Consider the following 19,449-nt stretch of genomic DNA (forward strand, 5'->3'; position numbering starts at 1 on the left):
AGTCCAAGTAAGAAAATGGTAGAAGTATGCATCAAGTCTTACACTCTGTTAAATTTCAATTTATTCCTGAAAGTTTTGGGAATGGAAATAAGCTGCGCTGAACACCACTTTCCTATATTCCAAAAACTCATACCTGAACTGACGTACAGTAATGACCATAAACCGATGTGCAGATATATTATCTCAGTTTAAACTGCAGAACACACACTCTTATTTATTTTAACTATCTTAACTTCATTTGCTGAAATGTTTAAATTTTTCAGGAAGTCATCTCTGTTCTGCTACAGTTCTAAAAGCCAGGCTAATTAGGAGTAGCTTGTCACATTATATTATTTCTATTAATTAATATGAAGGATTTACTTGTCACAGTCTGACTTCAATTATCTTCAAACTAAACCTCATCACATCTTCTGGCAATTGATTTCTTTCCTGCCAGCAGTGACAAACTCAATTTGAATCAAAGAAAAATTAAATCTTTCCGTGGATACAAGATGTTCACATACGCTACCATACTTTGCTGGGAAAATGGAATAAACAACGTTATAGTGTAATGCCCCTGAACTGGTTACAAAGCTCTGCAATGTCTGTATAAAAATAGCAGATATTTCAGAATAAAACTAGATGAAAACAAACAAAAAAAAATTGTTGAGACCAAAGCAAGATGTTTTACTGCCATTCTTAATACCAGAATACTTTATTTTTCTCATTCACAGAAATAGAGTAAGTTAGATGATCATTTAAAAAAACTAAACAATGCCCAAACTAATCAAACTGTCTACATTTATATTACTACATGTGACAAGCAAAAGAATACTGATATGTGAATATTTTATTGAAAAACTAACCATGTACTAAAAGTTTACAAAAAATTAAATTTCTAGTGCTCTAACTCCAATTCATGAGCAAGTGTCTATTAGCAGGAAAGAATTAATGTTTATTTTGCTAGCTATAATATGACTTTGCTAACTATAATTATTTTATTATATATCCAGTATGTTTACAAATTAAACTAATTTTAAAGCATCACTGCTTGTTTCTTTTTAAAAATAAAAGATATATACTTTGATCAAAAAGAATTATTGACTGTATGCAGCATGACACACAAGCTTTAGTTTAAGTTACTTTGTTCTCTGTCTACCTAGTGGTTCAATACACTTACCAGGAAATATGGAATCGAGTGTCTTTAATACGGAGAACATCAATATATGGTCCCAAATTATAAACAGGAAGTCTTGGTGATTACAAATAGGAGGAGGAGGTGGTCCCTGGGCCACAGGATCTGTTACATGTGTGGTCCACCCTATGAAAGAGTTTAATAGCCTCTGTTGCAGAGGACTGCCAGCACTGCTGATAAAGTACTGCAGTCAATAGCACAAACATGATCTTCCTCTACCAAATTCATTCAAACAGGGTAAAGTGTCAGGCTTTCAAAGTGGTAACATAAGATCTTTATTGCTACAGATGTTCTGTAGCGAATAGCACTCACAGTTGTAATGGTTTAATGGGGTATCTTTTATATTTAATTTTTGTGCAATTTTAGTATTTTGATATATGCAGATGCTACTATGACAGGAGCCAACTCCCATGATATTATAGAGACTGGGAAAGCCAACTGACTGAAGTGTTAGGTATTCTCAATCAGCTACCTCAAACTAGAAGTATTAGGCTAAAGGAATATTCCAGGAATATGCAGTAAGTATTATTGATTTTAATTTCATGATTTTGCTACAAGAATTAAGAGATGGGGGTTGGGAGAAGTTATATGTATATAGTGTGCAGGGACCTTAGATTACAGAGATAGATTCTCGCTGTTTGGTCACAGCCAGAGCAATCTGTTGGGTGCCTGAGTTTATATGAAGTGAATCAATAATCTCATTTCAGTTGCAATGATCTCTCCACCTCATCAAAAGTTACCATGACAGTAAACACAATCTGTTGATAGCAGTCTTAGATATAGCCCAAAAAAAGAATGCAGGGAGTAAGGGCTTGGTTTACACTTCAAAGCTTTACCAGTGTAACCATTTCAGTTAGTGGTGCTTTTTACTGATACCATTAGACCAGTAAAAGCCCTAGCACAGTGGGCTCCAACCTTTTAAAGCCCAAAATCACTTTTTGAATCTAAGGGCAACCCAGGATCTATCCTGCCCCTTCCCTGAGGCCCCACCCCCTCCGCTCACTCCATCCAACCCCCCCTCCATCACTCGCTCTCCCCCACCCTCACTCAGTCTCACTGGGCTGGGGTAGGGGTTGCAGTTTGGGAGGGGGTGTGGGCTCCAGACTAAGGTCAAGGAGTTTACAGTGTGGGAGGAGGCTCTGGGCTGAGCCTGGGGCAGGTGGATGGGGTGCAGGAGGGGGTGAAAAGTGCAAGCTCTGGGGATGTGTTTGGGTGCAGGAGGGGGCTCTAGGTTGGGGCCGAGTGTTGGGGTGCAGGGTGCTGGCTCTGGGAGGGAGGTCAGGGCTGGGGCAGGGGTTGGGGTGCAGGAGGGGGTATGGGGTGCTGGCTCTAGGAGGGGGGGCGGGGGGGATTCGGGGTGCTGGCTCCGGGAGGGGGCTCAGGGCTGGGGTGTGGCCTCCCACTGGGTAACATTTACTATGGGCAGCTCCCAATCGGCAGCGTAGCAAGGCTAAGACAGGCTCCCTGACTGCCCCGGCCCCACACTGCTCCCAGAAGGGGCCAACGTGCCTCTATAGCCCCTGGTATGGGGAACGGGGGGTCTGTGGCTCTGCGCGCTGCCCCTCTATGCAGACACAGCCCCCAAAGATCCCATTGGCCATAGTTCCCTGTTCCCAGCCAATGAGAGTTGCAAGGGCGCTGCTTGCAGGCACGAGCAGTATGTGGAGACCCCTGCCTGCGGGGGTGTGCTGGCCACTTCCAGTGGCAGCCCCACTATACCACCAAAGATTGCGATTGACTGGAAGAGTCCCCAGGATCGACCTGTCCATCGCAATCGACGGGTTGGTGACCACTACACTAGCATGGATCGGTATAAATGTGACTTATACCGGTATAGTTATTCTCCTTCCCATATGGTACAGTTAATGTGCAAAAACTTCCTACTATTGACAAACCTAAACTACAGTTACTCTTGGAAGTTGCTCCTTAATTTCCTGATATGCAAAGAGATTGTGAACTTATAATAGATCTAGCAGGCCTGTGACTATGTCTAGCATATGCAGTAAAGAACTGCAACTTTCAGCAACCTGCAACTAAAAATGCCCACAAACAAAATATTTAAGATATTAGGGAAAATACCTGTAAGGGTTGTGGGCTTTTATTCAAGATTTGTCTGATATTACAAAGGATGCAATGTGACACCAACTCCTCCAGTTGCTCAGACTTAATAATTGGAACAAAGAAAGCATTTCAAAAAATCTCTACCACCAGGAATTTAAATGGTAATTTGTGTCTTAGCAATTTGACTAGACTGCTGGGTCACCTCTAGAGCCTCAAAATTGCCTTAAGGTTTGTAGCTCTTACTAGAGAAAAGTGAAATCAAAATCAATCTCTCTCTCTCTCTTTTTTTTTTTTTTTTAAGAAAAGGCCTTTAGCACTTTCAGTGCTGATAGCTTATGGTAGTAAAACCTTACACACACTGCAATTTAAACATTAAGACTGGATGGGGATGTTCAATATTATTTAGGATCATTTTCATACTTACTATAACACGTACTGTTTGATTAAAAAAAGAGCAGTTTTTACCAATTTATCACTATTTCTCTTGTCCAGTGATTGGTATTGTTTTATTGCCCCCGGTTAGGAAGACAGACTCTTGTTTAAAGTGTAGTTTTCATTTTGTATTTAACAAAATGACCCAAAATGACCATAAATTATAAGTCATTACTTTAGTGCAGATGGGGGGGTATAGCTCAGTGATTTGAGGATTGGCCTGCTAAACCCAGGGCTGTGAGTTCAATCCTTGAGGGGGGCATTTAGGGATCTAGGGCAAAAATCTGTCAGGGACAGTACTTGGTCCTGCTAGTGAAGGCAGGGGACTGGACACGATGACCTTTCAAGGTCCCTTCCAGTTCTATGAGATAGGTATATCGCCATATTAAAATAAATAAATAAGACAACAGCAATGTGTTCACACTATTTCAAGATATGACTGTGGTATGGGAAATGAGATTAATGATGTGACTATTATGCAGAAATGTCCAATCATATGCATATATATTTCCATAATAGTAAATCTCACAGATATCCTGAATTAGAGCTTTTTCTTAGAAAATGTTATTGTAGCTTTGCTTTTATACATCATTCCAGCTACATATTTTACTTCCAAATGTGTTCTGAATTTTTTAATATTCGCATTCAGATGTTTTAAACTTTTCATCACTCATAATGCGTTCTGAAACACAAAGTATTTACTCAAGCCTGTCTTCTCAAGAATCATCAAAACAGATTATTCTACTATTTTAGGGCCCAGTAGATTTCAATAACTGTAGACTTTGCTGCAAAACCCAAGAAGAATTTAATTTTTCAAGTCCAAGTCTGCAGCTATTAAGGTTGTGAACAAAGCATTCTAAACATGAGCCAAATGTAAACTGAAATAATACCTTCTTGAGCCTGCACACAGGCTGCAAAAAAAAAAAAAATATAACAGATGTATGATCTGCTCAAATATCAAAGGTGTGCCAACACTGAAACCTAATAATTACAATCTAAATCGGGGTGGGCAAATTTTTTGGCCCGAGGACCACATCGAGATTGCGCAACTGTATGGAGGGCCAGGTAAGGAAGGCTGTACTTGCCCAAACAGCATGGCCCCCGCCCCCTATCCACCCGCTCCCACTTCTCACCCCCTGACTGCCCCCTTCCAGGACCCACCCCCATCCAACACCCCTGCTCCCTGTCCTTTGACTGCCCCCCGGAACCCCACTCCCTATGCACCCCTCCCCCAGCTCCTTGTCCCCTGACTGCCCCGACCCCATCCACACCCCTGCCCCCTGACAGGCCCCCCTGGGACTCCCACGCCTATCCAACCCCCCCACCCCCCCGTTCCCTGACCGCCCCCTCCCAGAACTTCCGCTCCATCCAACCGCTTCCTGCTCCCTGCCCCTTATCCAATCCCCTTAGGGTTGCCCCTTATCCAACCTCCACTCCCCGCCCCCTTACCATGCCACTCAGAGCAGCAGGAGCTGGCAGCCACGCCACCCGCGCTGTGCAGCAGGAGCAGCGGGCCAGAGCACTGGCGGCGCGACGAGATGAGGCTGCAAGGGAGGGGAAACATCAGGGGAGGGGCTAGGGGATATCCTCCCCGGCTGGGAACTCAAGGGCCAGGCAGGATGGTCCCGCGGGCCGTAGTATGCCCACCTCTGATCTAAATGTTAGTATTATCAGACAAGAAAGATAATTTTAGCAGCTGCATTTTGTGTGGATTGGAAGGGGATGATGTTGGTGCAAAGGAACCTGGAAAAGATGCGGCCAGGTCACAGACAAAATGTTTTAGCTGCTCGGATAAAATAAAATGGTTCAATTCTCTGAATGTTGTACAAGAACAAAGTATAAGATTTGGGAAAAGGAAAGGGAATGCTAGGTGCCAGGTTCCTCAAACAAATGGTTGTTAGGCCAATGATGAAGAATTCTTTATGCTGGTAATCTTGCTAGTTCTACAGACATGTTTCTAAACTTTTGATTTTAAATAAGTTATTGAGAAGCCATTTTGGTGCAATCTACAGTGAAATCCTGGCCCCACAGAAGTCAATGGGAGGTTAGTCATTTCCCCTGGCCCCTTTTATTCTAGCTTTTTCCCTGGCATGGCATACAGAATACATTAGTCACTTTGTAGTTATGGGCAGAGATCAGGCATCTAGTTCTTTTATACTATCAGCAGTCTTTGAAACCATCGTCTACACAATCAGCCAACACACTTATGGTCCTGGTGAGTGGGAGGGATTGTTCAAACTACTATACTCCTACCTGAAGAAATACCAAAGACTGGCACTAGACAATCATTTATCTGCACAAAGATAAATGTGAGATTCTGAAGAGATTTTTTCTCTCATCTTTCTCATTCAAAGAGTCTGATATATTTTCATTTGTGCCTCCAAACTTCAGTGTGGAAGATGCAATAGCTATGTATGTTTGTACAGGTTCTGACTGGATTACCACAACATGCTTAGCATGGGGTTATATTTGAAGACCATTCAGAAGCAACAGTTAATGCAGAATGAGATTATGTCTTCCTGATGATGTGAGCTACAGAAAGCACAATTCTCTGGTGACTTGTTGCCTTCTGCGTGTATATTGAGATGTTGGCCATGATCTATTGTCCCTACATGTAAGGCCTTTCATTTTCAGTTTTTTACAAATTTTTAATCAGAAAAATTTCCGGGGTTTATAAAAGCCATTATTTAATTTTTACTGATTTTCACCCAAATTGTGGAACACTCAAGTACACAAAAATATTGAGTATGACAAAAATCCAAAACACAACATTAGGAAGATATATTTATGTTAATAAATTAATCTAAGTGTAAATGCAAGGCTATCATTAAAGTACGGCAATGTAGTGGAAGACTCATCCATAGAAGTGCATATATGCACATACCTTTAATGTACAGATCATGAAATAAATCACATCATTAAACTGCTTTTACTTTCAATATTTGTATTTTTCTCTAGTTGTTGCTTTCTTTCTGTTCTCCTGTCTCCCAATATTAACCTTGATATTTACCCAGAAAGCTGTGAAGTTAATTTTTGTAGTAATTTTCACTTTTTAAAATTTTTGTAACAAGCACTAATAAATTCCCATGAAATGTTAGACAAATAAAAACAAAAATTGAAGGGCCTTGCCTACCTGTTACAGTACAATGGAAAGAATTTAGGCTTCCCCATATGCTCCACCTACCATTATGTTTAAAATGTTAGAAGTTTTACAAACCAACAAAGGCTGGCAACATTCTCAATCAAAGTTTGAGTTTTAACTCGAGTGACACTTAAGACAGAGTTGATGGACAGGAGGCAGGATGGTTCACAAAAATAAGCACTAAAGTTGAGTCAGGAAGTCCCTAATTCTAAAGTTAGCTGACTGTGGCCTTCACCAAGCCATTTCACTTCTCTGACTCAGTTTTCCCATCTGTCAAACAGAGATAACAATAGTGACCTGGTTTGTAAAGCACTTTAAGATCTACTGATGTAAAATGCCATATAACAGCTAGGTATTATTGTTACAACTACTACAAAGGACTGTTGTGGAACCATTTTGTGTGTATGTTGACACATCTATAAGCCTGGCTCCGATCCTCCCACATTTCCTTGTTCAAAGCAACACAGAAGGAGCTCATGAAGAGGCTCACCCAATTCTGTCCTTTTGCACAGCAAAACCATATCATTTCCACTGTAATGAAACAACCCCCCACCCCCACCAAGTTTGCACTCCCTTTCTTGGTCCTACAGCAGTTCAGGGCCTAATTCTTCAACCCTTACTCAGTCAATAGGACTACTTGCTGAAGCAAGATTTATTTATATGAATAAATGGTTGCAGAATAGGCCCTAACCTTCTCCCCAGATCTGTGGTGATATCAGTCTACAATACTGATTCCAAAACAATATTTTAGCAGGCTGAAAAGTTCTATAAAACTCAAAGAAACTCATCAACAAAAGCAGTTATGTCCGTTTCTGCTCCATTCCAAATGAAAGTGGGTAAGAAAGGTGGGTGAACAAGAGACACCAGGAGAATTAAACATTTAATGTTGAAGAAAGGAACACAATCAGACACAAGGATGAAAAAATTGTTATATGGAAAGTATAAAAATATTCTAAGCTTTTTTTGAAGGTATTTCAAACAACTATGAATAGAAATGAATTTAAAACTATCAGTTAAAAAAAATACATGCAGAGAGTTAATTTGCAAGTGAGAATTCTATGTCCTCCTTCATTTTCTTGTTATCCTGCAGGATTTCCTTTCACCACAACTCTGGCTGCATTCTTGCATAGTGGCTTTCAAATACAGTAATCTGAACTTACTCTAAAATTGTGTAATTCCATTTCAATTCATGCAGATGCTGACTCAACTGGGAAAGTACTACTATTCAAGAATAGCAGCTTATGTTAATTCAGGTCTGGAAAGAAGAGCTCTGTGTAGCTCAAAAGCTTGTCTCTTTCACCAATAGAAGTTGGTCAAATAAAAGATTACCTCGCTCACCATGTCTCTCCACTGAATGCATCCGATGAAGTGAGCTCTAGCTCACGAAAGCTTATGCTCAAATAAATCTGTTAGTCTCTAAGGTGCCACAAGTACTCCTTTTCTCTAACTTATGTTAAGGGACAGTCTGGAACAAGACAAAGAAAGCAAAGAAAAGAAAGAGTATTTGAACAATGACTTAGTCCCTAATGTCTGCTGTTCCAAGTTATTTCAGCAGAAGTCACCCTAAAATACAGGAGATACCAATAGAACCTTTTTACTTTCACTCATTATGGAGTAAATAATTAAGCAATCAATTTGCAAACACCTAGAAATAAGGTGACAAGTAACAGCAAATTGTCAAAATGTCAAAAACAAATGGTGTCAAACCAACATAATAGCTGTCTTTGACAGGGTAACAAGCCTTGTGGCTATCAGGGAAGCAGAAGATGTGATATCTTGACTTTAGTAAGGCTTTTGGTACTGTCTCACATAAATGTCTCAAACAAACTAGGGAAATGTAGCCTAGATGGAGATATTGTAAGGTGGGTGCACAGCTGACTGGAAAACCATTCCCAGAAAGTAGTTATAAGTGGTTCACAGTTAAGCTGGAAGGGCATATTTAGTGGGGTCTCTCAGGGATCAGTCCTAGATCTGGTTCTGTTCGATATCTTCATAAATTATTTAGATAATTGTATAGAGAGTTTGTGGATGATACCAAGCTAAGAGAGGTTGAAAGTGCTTTGGAGGATAGGATTCATATTCAAAATGATGTGGACAAAATAGGATGAAATTCAATAAGGGTATGTCTTCACTACCCGCCAGATCAGCGGGCAGCAATGGATCCAGTGGGGATTGAGTCAAACTAGACTACACGTGATAAATCGACCCCTGAGCACTCTCCTGTCGACTCCTGTACTCCAGCAGAGCGAGAGGCGCAGGGAGAGTTGATGGGGGAGAGGCAGCAGTTAACTCACCACGGTAAGTCGATTGAAGTATGTCGATTTCACCTACGTTATTTGTGTAGCTGAAGTTGCTTAACTTATATTTCTTTAACTTATATTTCTTCTAATACTTAGAAAGTCAGTGGTCACACAAATTAATCCAATAACTATTTTAAACACCAGGATAAAACAATATTCCTAATTCCAATTCCCTAATAGCTAAAAATGTGGTAATTGCCAAATCCAAATAAGCATGTTGTTTAATATTAACTCTATAGTACTGGTAGCACACCTGCCAAATTATTTGCTGCCAGATCATTCGCTCTGATTAAATAATTACAAATAACATTATCAGTTCATTTTGCACTAACACCCAGCATTAGCACTGCAACACCTATAGGTTCAAATAGTGGTTAGTTGTGTTTTGGGTTATTAATACCATGCAGTTCAATCCAAATTTAGAAGTTAAGTATTTACTTCCTGCCAAAAAAGGACAAAGACTACCAAGCCTAATATGTTAAAAACAAAATAATAATTATAGCAAATGATAAACATATATATTGTATATAGACCTATACTATACTATAGTACAGAAATAGAATTCTGTAGTAAACTGGAGTAAATTCTGCATCAGTGTAATTAACTTTGCCAATAAAAACTGATGAGGCATTTCACAACTTTATGATCATCACATCATTCTTCAGCCTCAGACTATATTTTTCATTTTCAAAACACCTCTGTGTAATAGTGTAAATCTATAGAGATACAAATAAGACTTGTAAACCATTACATGACACAGCCAAAAATGAAAAAAAACACAAGGTACAGTCTGAATGTCAACTTCAATAGCAAACTGATGTTTTTTCCATTCAGTTACAGCAGCGGTTACCAAACTGTGGGTCAGGATCCAAAAGTGGGTTGCGACCCCATTTTAATGGGGTCTCCAGGGTTGGCATTAGACTTGCTGGGGCCCAGGGCTGAAGCCAAAGCCCGAGCCCCACTGCTCAGAGCCAAAGCCCAAGTGCTTCAGCCCTGGGTGGCGGGGCTTAGGTTACAGACCCTGGTGCCTGGGGCTGAAGCCCTGGGGCACTAGGGCTCGGGCAAGCACAGACTTTGGTCCCTGCTCCTAGGGTCATGTAGTAATTTTTGTTGCCAGAAGGGGGCCGTGGTGCAATGAAGTTTGAGAACACCTGAATTACAGAAAGGTTAAGTATAGCACATTAACTATACCCAAAATATTGCCAGCAATGTATTCTCAAGGCATTAGAATTTTTGATTGATTGTTTGTTTTTTTGTACAACCCATTTTGCCCAGAATCAAATGTCATTGTAAGTGACATCACCTAGTAAATCACCAGGTACACCTCTATTGGTCTACAAAAACGTATAAGCCTAGAATAAAGGATAATGATGCTGGCTGAACTGTTGGAGCTTCAGGATACATGCTCTTACATATGCTGTGAAAAAGCATCTAAGACTTGGGGGTGGGGGTGAGGGGGGAGATGAAGAGTGTGTTTCATGATTTCTCTCCTCCTCATGCCACAGCTATTCATAATTGAAGCAATTCCAAGGTTTCTCAACCTCACAGATTAGCAAACACAATGATTCTCTGAGGTAATATTTTTTATTGGACCAACTTCTGTTGGTGAAAAAGACAAGCTTTTGAGCTACACAGAGCTCTTCTTCAGGTCTGGGAAACGTTCTCATAGGGTAATGTCTACACTGCAATTAAAAATCCATGGCTGGCCCGTACCAGTTGACTGGGCTCATGGGGCTTGGAGCTTGAGGTAAGGAGCTGTTTAACTTCAATGCAGATGTTTGGGCTCGGGTTGAAGCCCAGGCTCTAGAACCTGTGAGGTGGGAGAGTCCCAGAACTTGGGCCACAGCCCAAGCCCAGACATCTACACTGCAATTAAACAGCCCCTTAGCCCGAGTGAGCTGACACAAGCGACAAGCCAGCCGCGGGTTTTTAATTGCAGTGTATACATACCCATAGCGTCACAACTAAATATAATCCCTAAGTAGTTAAAACATAACCTAAGAGACACAGGCGGGTGATGTACGTACAATCTTTTACTGGAGCTAACTTATGCTGGTGAGAGAGAAGTTGGCCTGAAGAAGAGCTCTGTGTGGTTTGAAAGCTTGTCTCTCTCATCAACGGAAGTTGGTCCAATAAAACATATTACCTCGCCCACCTTGTCTCTGTAACATCCTGGGACGACGCTGCATATACATATTCTAAGATACCATTCAAGGTGAAGTAACTACAACAACAATGCAAACATATATGATCACATATTATTTCTCAAGTAAAACAGTATATCATAAAAAAATGTCTGCAACCTAGATTCCCATGCAACATGTTATATGTTGGGGTATTACTCTAAGTCAGACAAATAGATTAATTTTCAGACAAAATGTTTAACAATTAGCTCTGCTTCATTCACTAAACCAGAGGTTCTCAAACTATGGGTCGAGACCCCAAAGTGGGTTGCGACTGCATTTTAATTGGGTCGCCTGGGCTGGCTTAGACTTGCTGGGGGCCAGGGCCAAAGCCCAAGCCCGAGGGCTTCAGCCCTTGGCAGCAGGGCTAAGGTTACAGGCCCCCTGCCTGGGGCTGAAGCCTTTGGGCTTCGGCTTTGGCCCCCCAGCCTGGGGCAGTGGGGCTTTGGCTTTGCCCCTCCACCCCAGGGTAGCAGGGCTTGGGCAGGCTCAGGCTTTGGTCCCCCTTCTGGGGTCCTGTAGTAATTTTTACTGTCAGAAGGGAGTCAAAGTGCAATGAAGTTTGAGAACCCCTGCACTAAGCACTTTACAATGAGAATGAAAAATTGTTATGACATGGTATTATCTGAGATATATGATCACGTGATTAGAGACTACATCATTACTACATATGCAAAATGAAGCAGAGTTAAAGAGACACTGTCAATGTAGTCAAAAGAAATTAGCTGTTTCAGGTAACACAACCTTTCAGTTTTTGTGGTTTTACAATCCTTTTTATGGTTTTAAGTGTGTTTTTCCTCCTCTTGTTTGTGTATGAAAAACCCACAAAAAATGGGAAGTGACAGACTACCAAGGTGAAATAAGGAAAAACTAACTACACACAAAATATTGTTAAATGCATAAAATAATAAAAAAAGGAAAATCCTCTCTCTTTCAGCTATAGTAATCTTGACACGTTAAGAAAAGAGGTAAAAAATTCGGACAAGCATGATTTTGAAGTTGACGATGTCTAAGATTGCATTTGCAACCTTAATTTTGATTTCAGAATGGAACCAAATTTATTATCTTAAAGTAGAAATTTCATGAATAAAAAACAAAGCTTTTTTTTTTTTTTTTTTTAAGAAAATAAGGTCCTTCACCTGAAATGAAAACAACTTGTTGATACGTAAAGCACATGCCCAAAGAAAGAGTTCATAAAGAGCTCTGATTCTCTTAGTGTGCGCCTGGCATCATGGATAACTTTACCTGCTGACAAAGATTTCAGTGGTTCTGAACAAACTACACTGAATTTGGAGACAAACTTCACTGTGGAGATGTACACATCCACTCCACAGATAACACCTCAGCGTCACAACTAGATCTGCGAATTTGGAACCCTGTACATATATGAAGCCACACGAAAGTCAATGGGGTGCCATGGAAGCAGAGGGATCTGCCCCCACAGTACCAGGGCCTAAATTAGCAATATACACCTAATGCAGCCTACCTTCCCTTTCTTTTACCATAGGTGACTCCTGTTAAAAATACTGCTATTGTTAAATATTTACAATATAATTGCAAAATGTGCAAAGCCTCATAACTCAGGCAAGCTTCAGGCAAATTTCATCAAATCATTCAGTCATTTCTCCTTTCTAAGGGTTATCTCCCTGCTAAATTTCATATTTGAACCCTCACCTGAACTGATTATGAAAAGTCCATAAGACTTTTTTGGTGGGGCGGGGGGACGACAAGCAGCATTTTTCAACACACTAGGTGAGCTCAGCTGCTGAACTAGTCTGAACGAAACTCCAGCCCTCCCCCCCCAAACACCCACCTCTGGGCAGAGACTAGGCTTAAAAAGTTCCAAATCCAACTCGAAGCACCAGAGCTTCCCGACGGTTTATAAACCGGAGCAAAGACAGACCCAAGCTGTCAGCAACACAACCCGGGTTACCGGCCCAGCACTGGCGGGCTCAGCACACCCACCACGCACTCACGCACACCGCAGCCCGGGCCCCCCTGCCCCTCCCAGGCGCCAGCCTAGTTGAGGGGGCTCCCTGGGCAGGGGGTGAGACGGGACGCTGCCCCACCCCCTTCTGGCCCAGGGCCTGAGGAGAGGGCGCCCCCAGCCCCTCACCTCCTTGACGGGGGGGAATTTCTTCCGACACTCCAGGCTCAGGCCCCGCAGGTCTCCCTGCGTGTTTTCCAGCAGCTTCTTCACGGCCTCGGGGCTGCTGGTCCCGGACATGGCGCCGCCGGCCCGCGCTGAGGCGGCGAGGGCGGCAGCAGCGAAAGGACGGGCCGGGACAGCGGCTGGCTCCGCGGGGCCGCGGCCGGACACGTCTGCGCGAAAGCGCCGGAAACCTTCCCTGTCGGTCCCCTCCCGCTCCCACAATCCCGGGCGGCGGCGCTGCCGCGTCGGGCCCACTTCCGCACGCACGGCCCGGGGGCGGGGAGAGCGGGGCTGCGAACCTACCCGCGGAGAGGTGCTGCCCCCTCGTCGCTGCCGGTGGCGGGAGACCGTCCCCTCAGGTGCTTTGCGGGCGCGCCCCAGGCGGGCTCGCGGGGGATCACAAGTGATGCCGAGCGCCTTTCGTCAGCGTGTCCCTGAGGGGCCCGGCCAGCCCCAGCCCTGCACCCTGGGGCGGCTGTCCGTTTTGAAATAGGAGGTTTCAGAGTAGCAGCCGTGTTAGTCTGTATTCGCAAAAAGAAAAGGAGGACTAGTGGCACCTTAGAGACTAACAAACGTATTTGAGCATAAGCTTTTGGGAGCGACAGCTCACTTCGCTGGATGCATTCGGGCTGATGAAGTGAGCTGTAGCTCACGAAAACTTATGCTCAAATAAATTTGTTAGTCTCTAAGGTGCCACTAGTCCGCCTTTAATTTTATTGAAATAGCGTGTCCCACAGTAACCGCAGCGCCCACAGCGCTTTAGGCTGGGTGCGTGTTCAGCTGGCTCCGTCTATAATACACGTACCACACAGTGGCGCATTAGCCACTGGGCCAGTGGGTCCCGTGCCCGAGGACCCTGGGAAAAGGGGCGCCCCAGCGCCCTGATCTGCCCGCCTGGCGTTCCTGCCATGAGAACTGCAGGCGAAAGGGCTCGGGAGGGTCGCAGAAGCTCTGCAACCCACCAGCAAGGGAATTAAAAGTTGAGGTGTCAGCCACTATGCGCCTTGGGATGCTTTCTGTTCCTCCAGCCTCGCTAGACCCACCCGCCCTGCAGCACACCACAGCCCCAGCTCTTCCCCATTATCCAGATGCCGGACTCCCGTCCCAGCTGCCCTTCCCCAAGCATGAGCCAGATTGGTTTTCAAGAGCAATGCAGAGTGATTAGTGTGAGGAAGATTGGGTCTGTTTTATGCTGCTGAGTGATTTGGGGAAAGGCTGGTTGGTATCTACTGGGGCAAAATTAAGGTTGTGTGGTGTATGTTTTTTAGTGGTAATGTGATCTCTTTGTGAAGGAGTAGAAGGCAGATATTGTTATATTCCTTTTTCATTTCCTTGTTTTTTTGTATTATAGGTATGTTATATATGCAACCTTAAGTCGTATTTTTTGCACGATTCATTTTCCAGTTGGGGGGGGGGAGTTAAAATAAAGGTTGCCAACACACTAGTGCCTAGTTTCGCAAAAGAACAAGATCTTTGTAAAAGTGCACAGGCCAGCACTGCTCTGAGGCAGCTGGGCACATTTATGAAAAACAAGATATTCATGAAACTGCCCAGCCAGCTCAGGAGTTCCATTTTCATGAAGAGGCACTTTCACAAAGATCCTTTTCTTTATGAAATTAGTCTCTGTCTTGTTGAAGATCTTCCTCTGCTACGCCGCACAAATGCTACTAGGCTAAAAAATCCTCTTCTCTACTGTTTTAAGCTCCAGTTTTGTAGGGAAAGCACATTACTAGTGGCATGTTTCAGAGTAACAGCCGTGTTAGTCTGTATTCGCAAAAAGAAAAGGAGGACTTGTGGCACCTTAGAGACTAACCAATTTATTTGAGCATAAGCTTTCGTGAGCTACAGCTCACTTCATCGGATGCATACTGTGGAAAACTTTTTACTAGAGGCATGTGACAGTAAGTAGTAATGTATTGCCCATATAAAGCATTCAAAAGTAGAGATGGTCAAAGTTTTATGAAACAAACTGTTCATTTTCCTTTGCTATCTATGAAACATTTCTCTTTCCTTTGTAAAACTGAAACTTTTCCTTTGTGAATTTTTCATGTTGGTAACTTTTTTCCATGATTTCCATTAGCTAAAAATGGTGCTTAAGAAATCAATTATAATGTATATTGCTAATTAAGAAGGGATCTGTGACACAACAGTGGCTTCTTTCACAAAGAATGGGATCTGCTTCCCAGCCAGTTGGGCTCTTTCACAAAGACCCTATTCGTCAAAGTAGGAATTGAGGATATTTTCACAAAGACTAGGAGCTTCTGTGCTGAGCCAGCTAAATGGTTTCACAAAAAACAGGATACACTAGTCCAGTGCTTCTCAAGCTATCTGATGTGGGGGACCAGCAATTTTTTTTTCCAATGTGCACACAGACCGGCACCGGTCCACAGACCACCACTTTGAGTAGCACTGCTCTAGTCTACACACTAGGTAGTGCTTTGTTAAAGATGATGTTCTCCGTAAAACTGTTTAGCCAGTTCAGGAGCTTTACTCCTGAACCCACTGAAAACACTTTAGCTTCACTCCTGAACCAGCTGAACTTTTCCTTAGAGGTCTTGGCCTTCAAACCAGCCCTACTTCACAGTTGGCTATCTGTGTTGCATAAGAATCCAGTTGCGACAACAAACACTAATTTTCTTTTTCTTTTGTTAATTAACAAAATAATTACATAACCCTAGAGAGCCCACTAAAGTGTCATTGCATACATATTTTTACTTTCTGTGGTTTGTAGACTTCAAGCTAGAGGGGCCTGAAAAATGATGAGACTTAGTAAACATTTTTTGGGACAGTTCTTAATTGATAATAATTTGGAAACTAAGTAACCAATTTTCTTGAAACTCCTCTGAAAATTCAAGCTTTACTCAAAGATCGTGTTGAAAATTTTGAGCAGATACACTGTGGTTTTCATACAAAACAAAGAAGATGAATTTCCGCTTGAAGTGTGAAACAGAACGCAGCATTGACTGTGTCATGGCAATGGCTCTCCCATATTTCATTTTATCTTGTTTACTCTCATGATTATTTTACACCCAAACATAAAAGGTATGTCTCACAAATTGGCATCCCCTTTTCTTCTTCTTTTTCCTATCGAAACATAATGTTAACCAAATAATACATAGTAAAAAAATCTAGGCTAATACAATAGTCTTCTCTGCATCTTACCCCATGCTTGAAATTGGTGTTTGGACTAACAATACTGACTTAAAAAACAAAAATCTCAATATGCAGTGTAGAGGTCAGAAGCTGAAAAGTCACTTTAAAGAGAATTATTTGATTTATATATTTAATGTTCAGCAAAAGGTTTTGTTATATATCGTTTGAAATACGCTGCATCATTTGGCTATTAATTTCAAAATTTTACATGTTGAAAAAATGAACGCATTAAACATTTTAAAACTCAAAGGATGATATCTTGCTCCCATTGAAGTCAATGGTAAAATTCACTTTAGTTTCAGGGGGGGAGGGGGCAGCCAAGATTTCAACCATAGTATTTCACTAAACTGAGAGATTGTTTAGTGAAATACTAACATGAAAGCATGTTTCATAACAGCATGAAAGCATCAGATATCTAGTTCTAAGGCCCTAATCCAGTATACTTAATTATAAACACATGAGTAGCCCTATTGACTTCTGTAGGACTTAACTAAATAGTTTCTAAAGAGCTCTCTTGCATAAATTATTACATCCTGCTATTTAGTCTTTATGGTAATTTACAGACCATTCCAAATTATATGCTCACAGGAGAACACAGATGACTTCCTTAGAGAGAATGAGGAAATAATTGTAATACAATTTATGACTACAGTCAAGTATTTCTGATAGTTAGCTTTCTTAATTATTTACTTCCGTTTTTCTTTTTCATAGTTGTGCATGTCTCTGCTGTGGAAACTTAGACCCCAATACTGCAAAGACTACATATATGCTTAACTTTAAGTACACAAGGCATCCCACTGATTGGGGCTATTTGCATGCTTAAAGTTAAGCATACGTGCAAGCCTTTGCAGATTTGGGGCCATAGAAATGGTTTGCTACTATGAAGGGTATCTTTCTTTGTAAAAGAAAATTGATATTTTGGGTGGAATTTTTCTGAACACAAGCTTTTCATACAGTTGTTATCCCTGTAATCAAAATATGGGAAAGACAACTATGTGGCCATGTTTACCTATCTTACAATTGTGTAATGAATAAGAATTGTTTCATCATATCCTAAACAAGCAAGCTGGTGAATGTGTAATAAAATATAGTACCTGTTAATTTACAGTAAATAATGTTCTCTTTGTTTAATAAAGAAAGACAAACACTTTAAGATCCAGTTCAGCCATAATCAACATTATGGGTTGCCTGAAAAATTAGCTTGTATGGAAGACATGACTTTTACCTTAAAGCCAGATTCTTCCACCCTAACTCAGATAGAGTAGCAGCCGTGTTAGTCTGTATCTGCAAAAAGAAAAGGAGGACTTGTGGCACCTTAGAGACTAACAAATTTATTTGAGCATAAGCTTTCGTGAGCTATAGCTTGCTTCATCGGATTTTTCCACTGAATGCATCCGATGAAGTGAGCTGTAGCTCACAAAAGCTTATGCTCAAATAAATTTGTTAGTCTCTAAGGTGCCACAAGTCCTCCTTTTCTTTTTTTCAGATAGAGTAGTGACTTACTCTTCAGCAAGGACTACTGAAGGAATAAGGTATTACTCCACATGAGTAAGCATGACAGAATCTAGCCATCAGGTTGTTTTAATGTAGCTCACCTTTTAAAATATTGCTTAAAGACAATAATGAAAGCATTTAGGAACAGTAATTATAAATATCTTGGAATGTAAAACATTTGATTCTAAGATAGTTGCCTGCAGTTTGTGTATTGTGTGTATTACAATACAGAAAGTTATTTCTATTTGATTACAACTTGTAAATCAAAGGCAGACTAGTTCATGATGTTTAAAGTGTCAGTCATATTATCTCTTGTGCTACAGTACCTGTCACTCAGCTGTTTTTTCTAGGTACTTAAAAGTATAGAATCAGAAGCAGACTATAGGCCTTTAATTTCCAAAATGACTTAATGACAACCCCACCATATCAATCCAAAGTAAATTTCCAAAATAATTTAAGTTATTTTTGATTGATACCCCTCCTCCACCCATGATGCTGATAGACTAGCTCAGTTTGGAGCCATAGGTCATTTCACGTGTGTGTGAATTTCAAAGAAATGGTAAGTGTATTAATATGCATGAACCAATTCACTTGTTGGAGTAGAACAAAGGGGGATGTTATCACATTATATTTACATGGCATATGTCCCGGTAATTACATTTACTTTAAATTCATGAAAACTAGGGAACGTTAATGGCATTGTCTTCACCTATCTGTATTCTGTTGTCTGCTATGAGATTACATGTTGTTACATTATGTATCCCTATAATTAGATAATCCTAGATCACAGGTGCATTAGTATTAGGATGAGAATTTAGTTAAAGTGCAAAAACTTCATGAAAACTAGTGAAAGATTGTCTGGATTGCTGTAACTAAATGCATTATGTATGTATCTGTAATTTAATTGCCCATCTAATGGGACTGGAGGCTTGGAGCTGCAAAAGAAGAAGCATGCTAACTTCAAAGTATGGGATATTTGCAGACCCCTGCTGTGATGGGAACACTTGACAAACTGCTTTCCAGGGAAAACACCTATAAAAATAAACCCTGGGAGTTTTTTGTGATTCTGTATCTCTGAAGTGATAGGTTCTGACAGGGGGAATCCTGAGTGATTGGACAGAGGTATACCTGAGACACAGAAAACTAGCAGATACTACATCTCTGCTATCATTTGCACTATAAACTTAGACTCACCTGTAATGTATTTTACCTTCTATAACTTCTCAATAATTCTCATTTCTTTTTCCTAGCTAATAAATCTTTGGTTAGTTTACTAGAGAAATTGGCTACAGCATTGTCTTTGGTGAGATCAAGAGTATCCATTGACCTGGGGTAAGTGACTGGCCCCTAGCGATCGG

General features: G+C 41.4%; 1 protein-coding gene and 1 long non-coding RNA gene across 8 annotated transcripts in view; one reads left to right on the forward strand and one right to left on the reverse strand.

Annotated features, from left to right (window-relative positions):
- MON2 (MON2 regulator of endosome-to-Golgi trafficking) overlaps nucleotides 1-13,651 on the reverse strand; it is a 158,003-nt gene extending 144,352 nt beyond the window's left edge. For 6 of the 7 annotated variants that reach the window (XR_013347902.1, XM_077833626.1, XM_077833604.1 and 3 more), the window contains exon 1: nucleotides 13,409-13,651. Coding sequence is in view for 5 of the 7 variants with exons in the window: in XM_077833626.1 (XP_077689752.1) it covers nucleotides 13,409-13,519 (111 nt within the window). In the remaining 2 variants the exon portion in view is untranslated. The remainder of the gene's footprint in view (nucleotides 1-13,408) is intronic. The other variant, XM_077833615.1, reaches the window with a different exon arrangement.
- A 25-nt stretch (nucleotides 13,652-13,676) lies between these two features.
- Nucleotides 13,677-19,449, forward strand: part of LOC144274714 (uncharacterized) — a 37,886-nt gene continuing 32,113 nt past the window's right edge. Inside the window, exon 1 of the long non-coding RNA XR_013347935.1 lies at nucleotides 13,677-13,803. This is a non-coding gene — a long non-coding RNA (uncharacterized LOC144274714). The remainder of the gene's footprint in view (nucleotides 13,804-19,449) is intronic.

Source organism: Eretmochelys imbricata, chromosome 1 (genome assembly GCF_965152235.1).
Source record: "Eretmochelys imbricata isolate rEreImb1 chromosome 1, rEreImb1.hap1, whole genome shotgun sequence".
Classification (NCBI taxonomy): domain Eukaryota; kingdom Metazoa; phylum Chordata; order Testudines; family Cheloniidae; genus Eretmochelys; species Eretmochelys imbricata.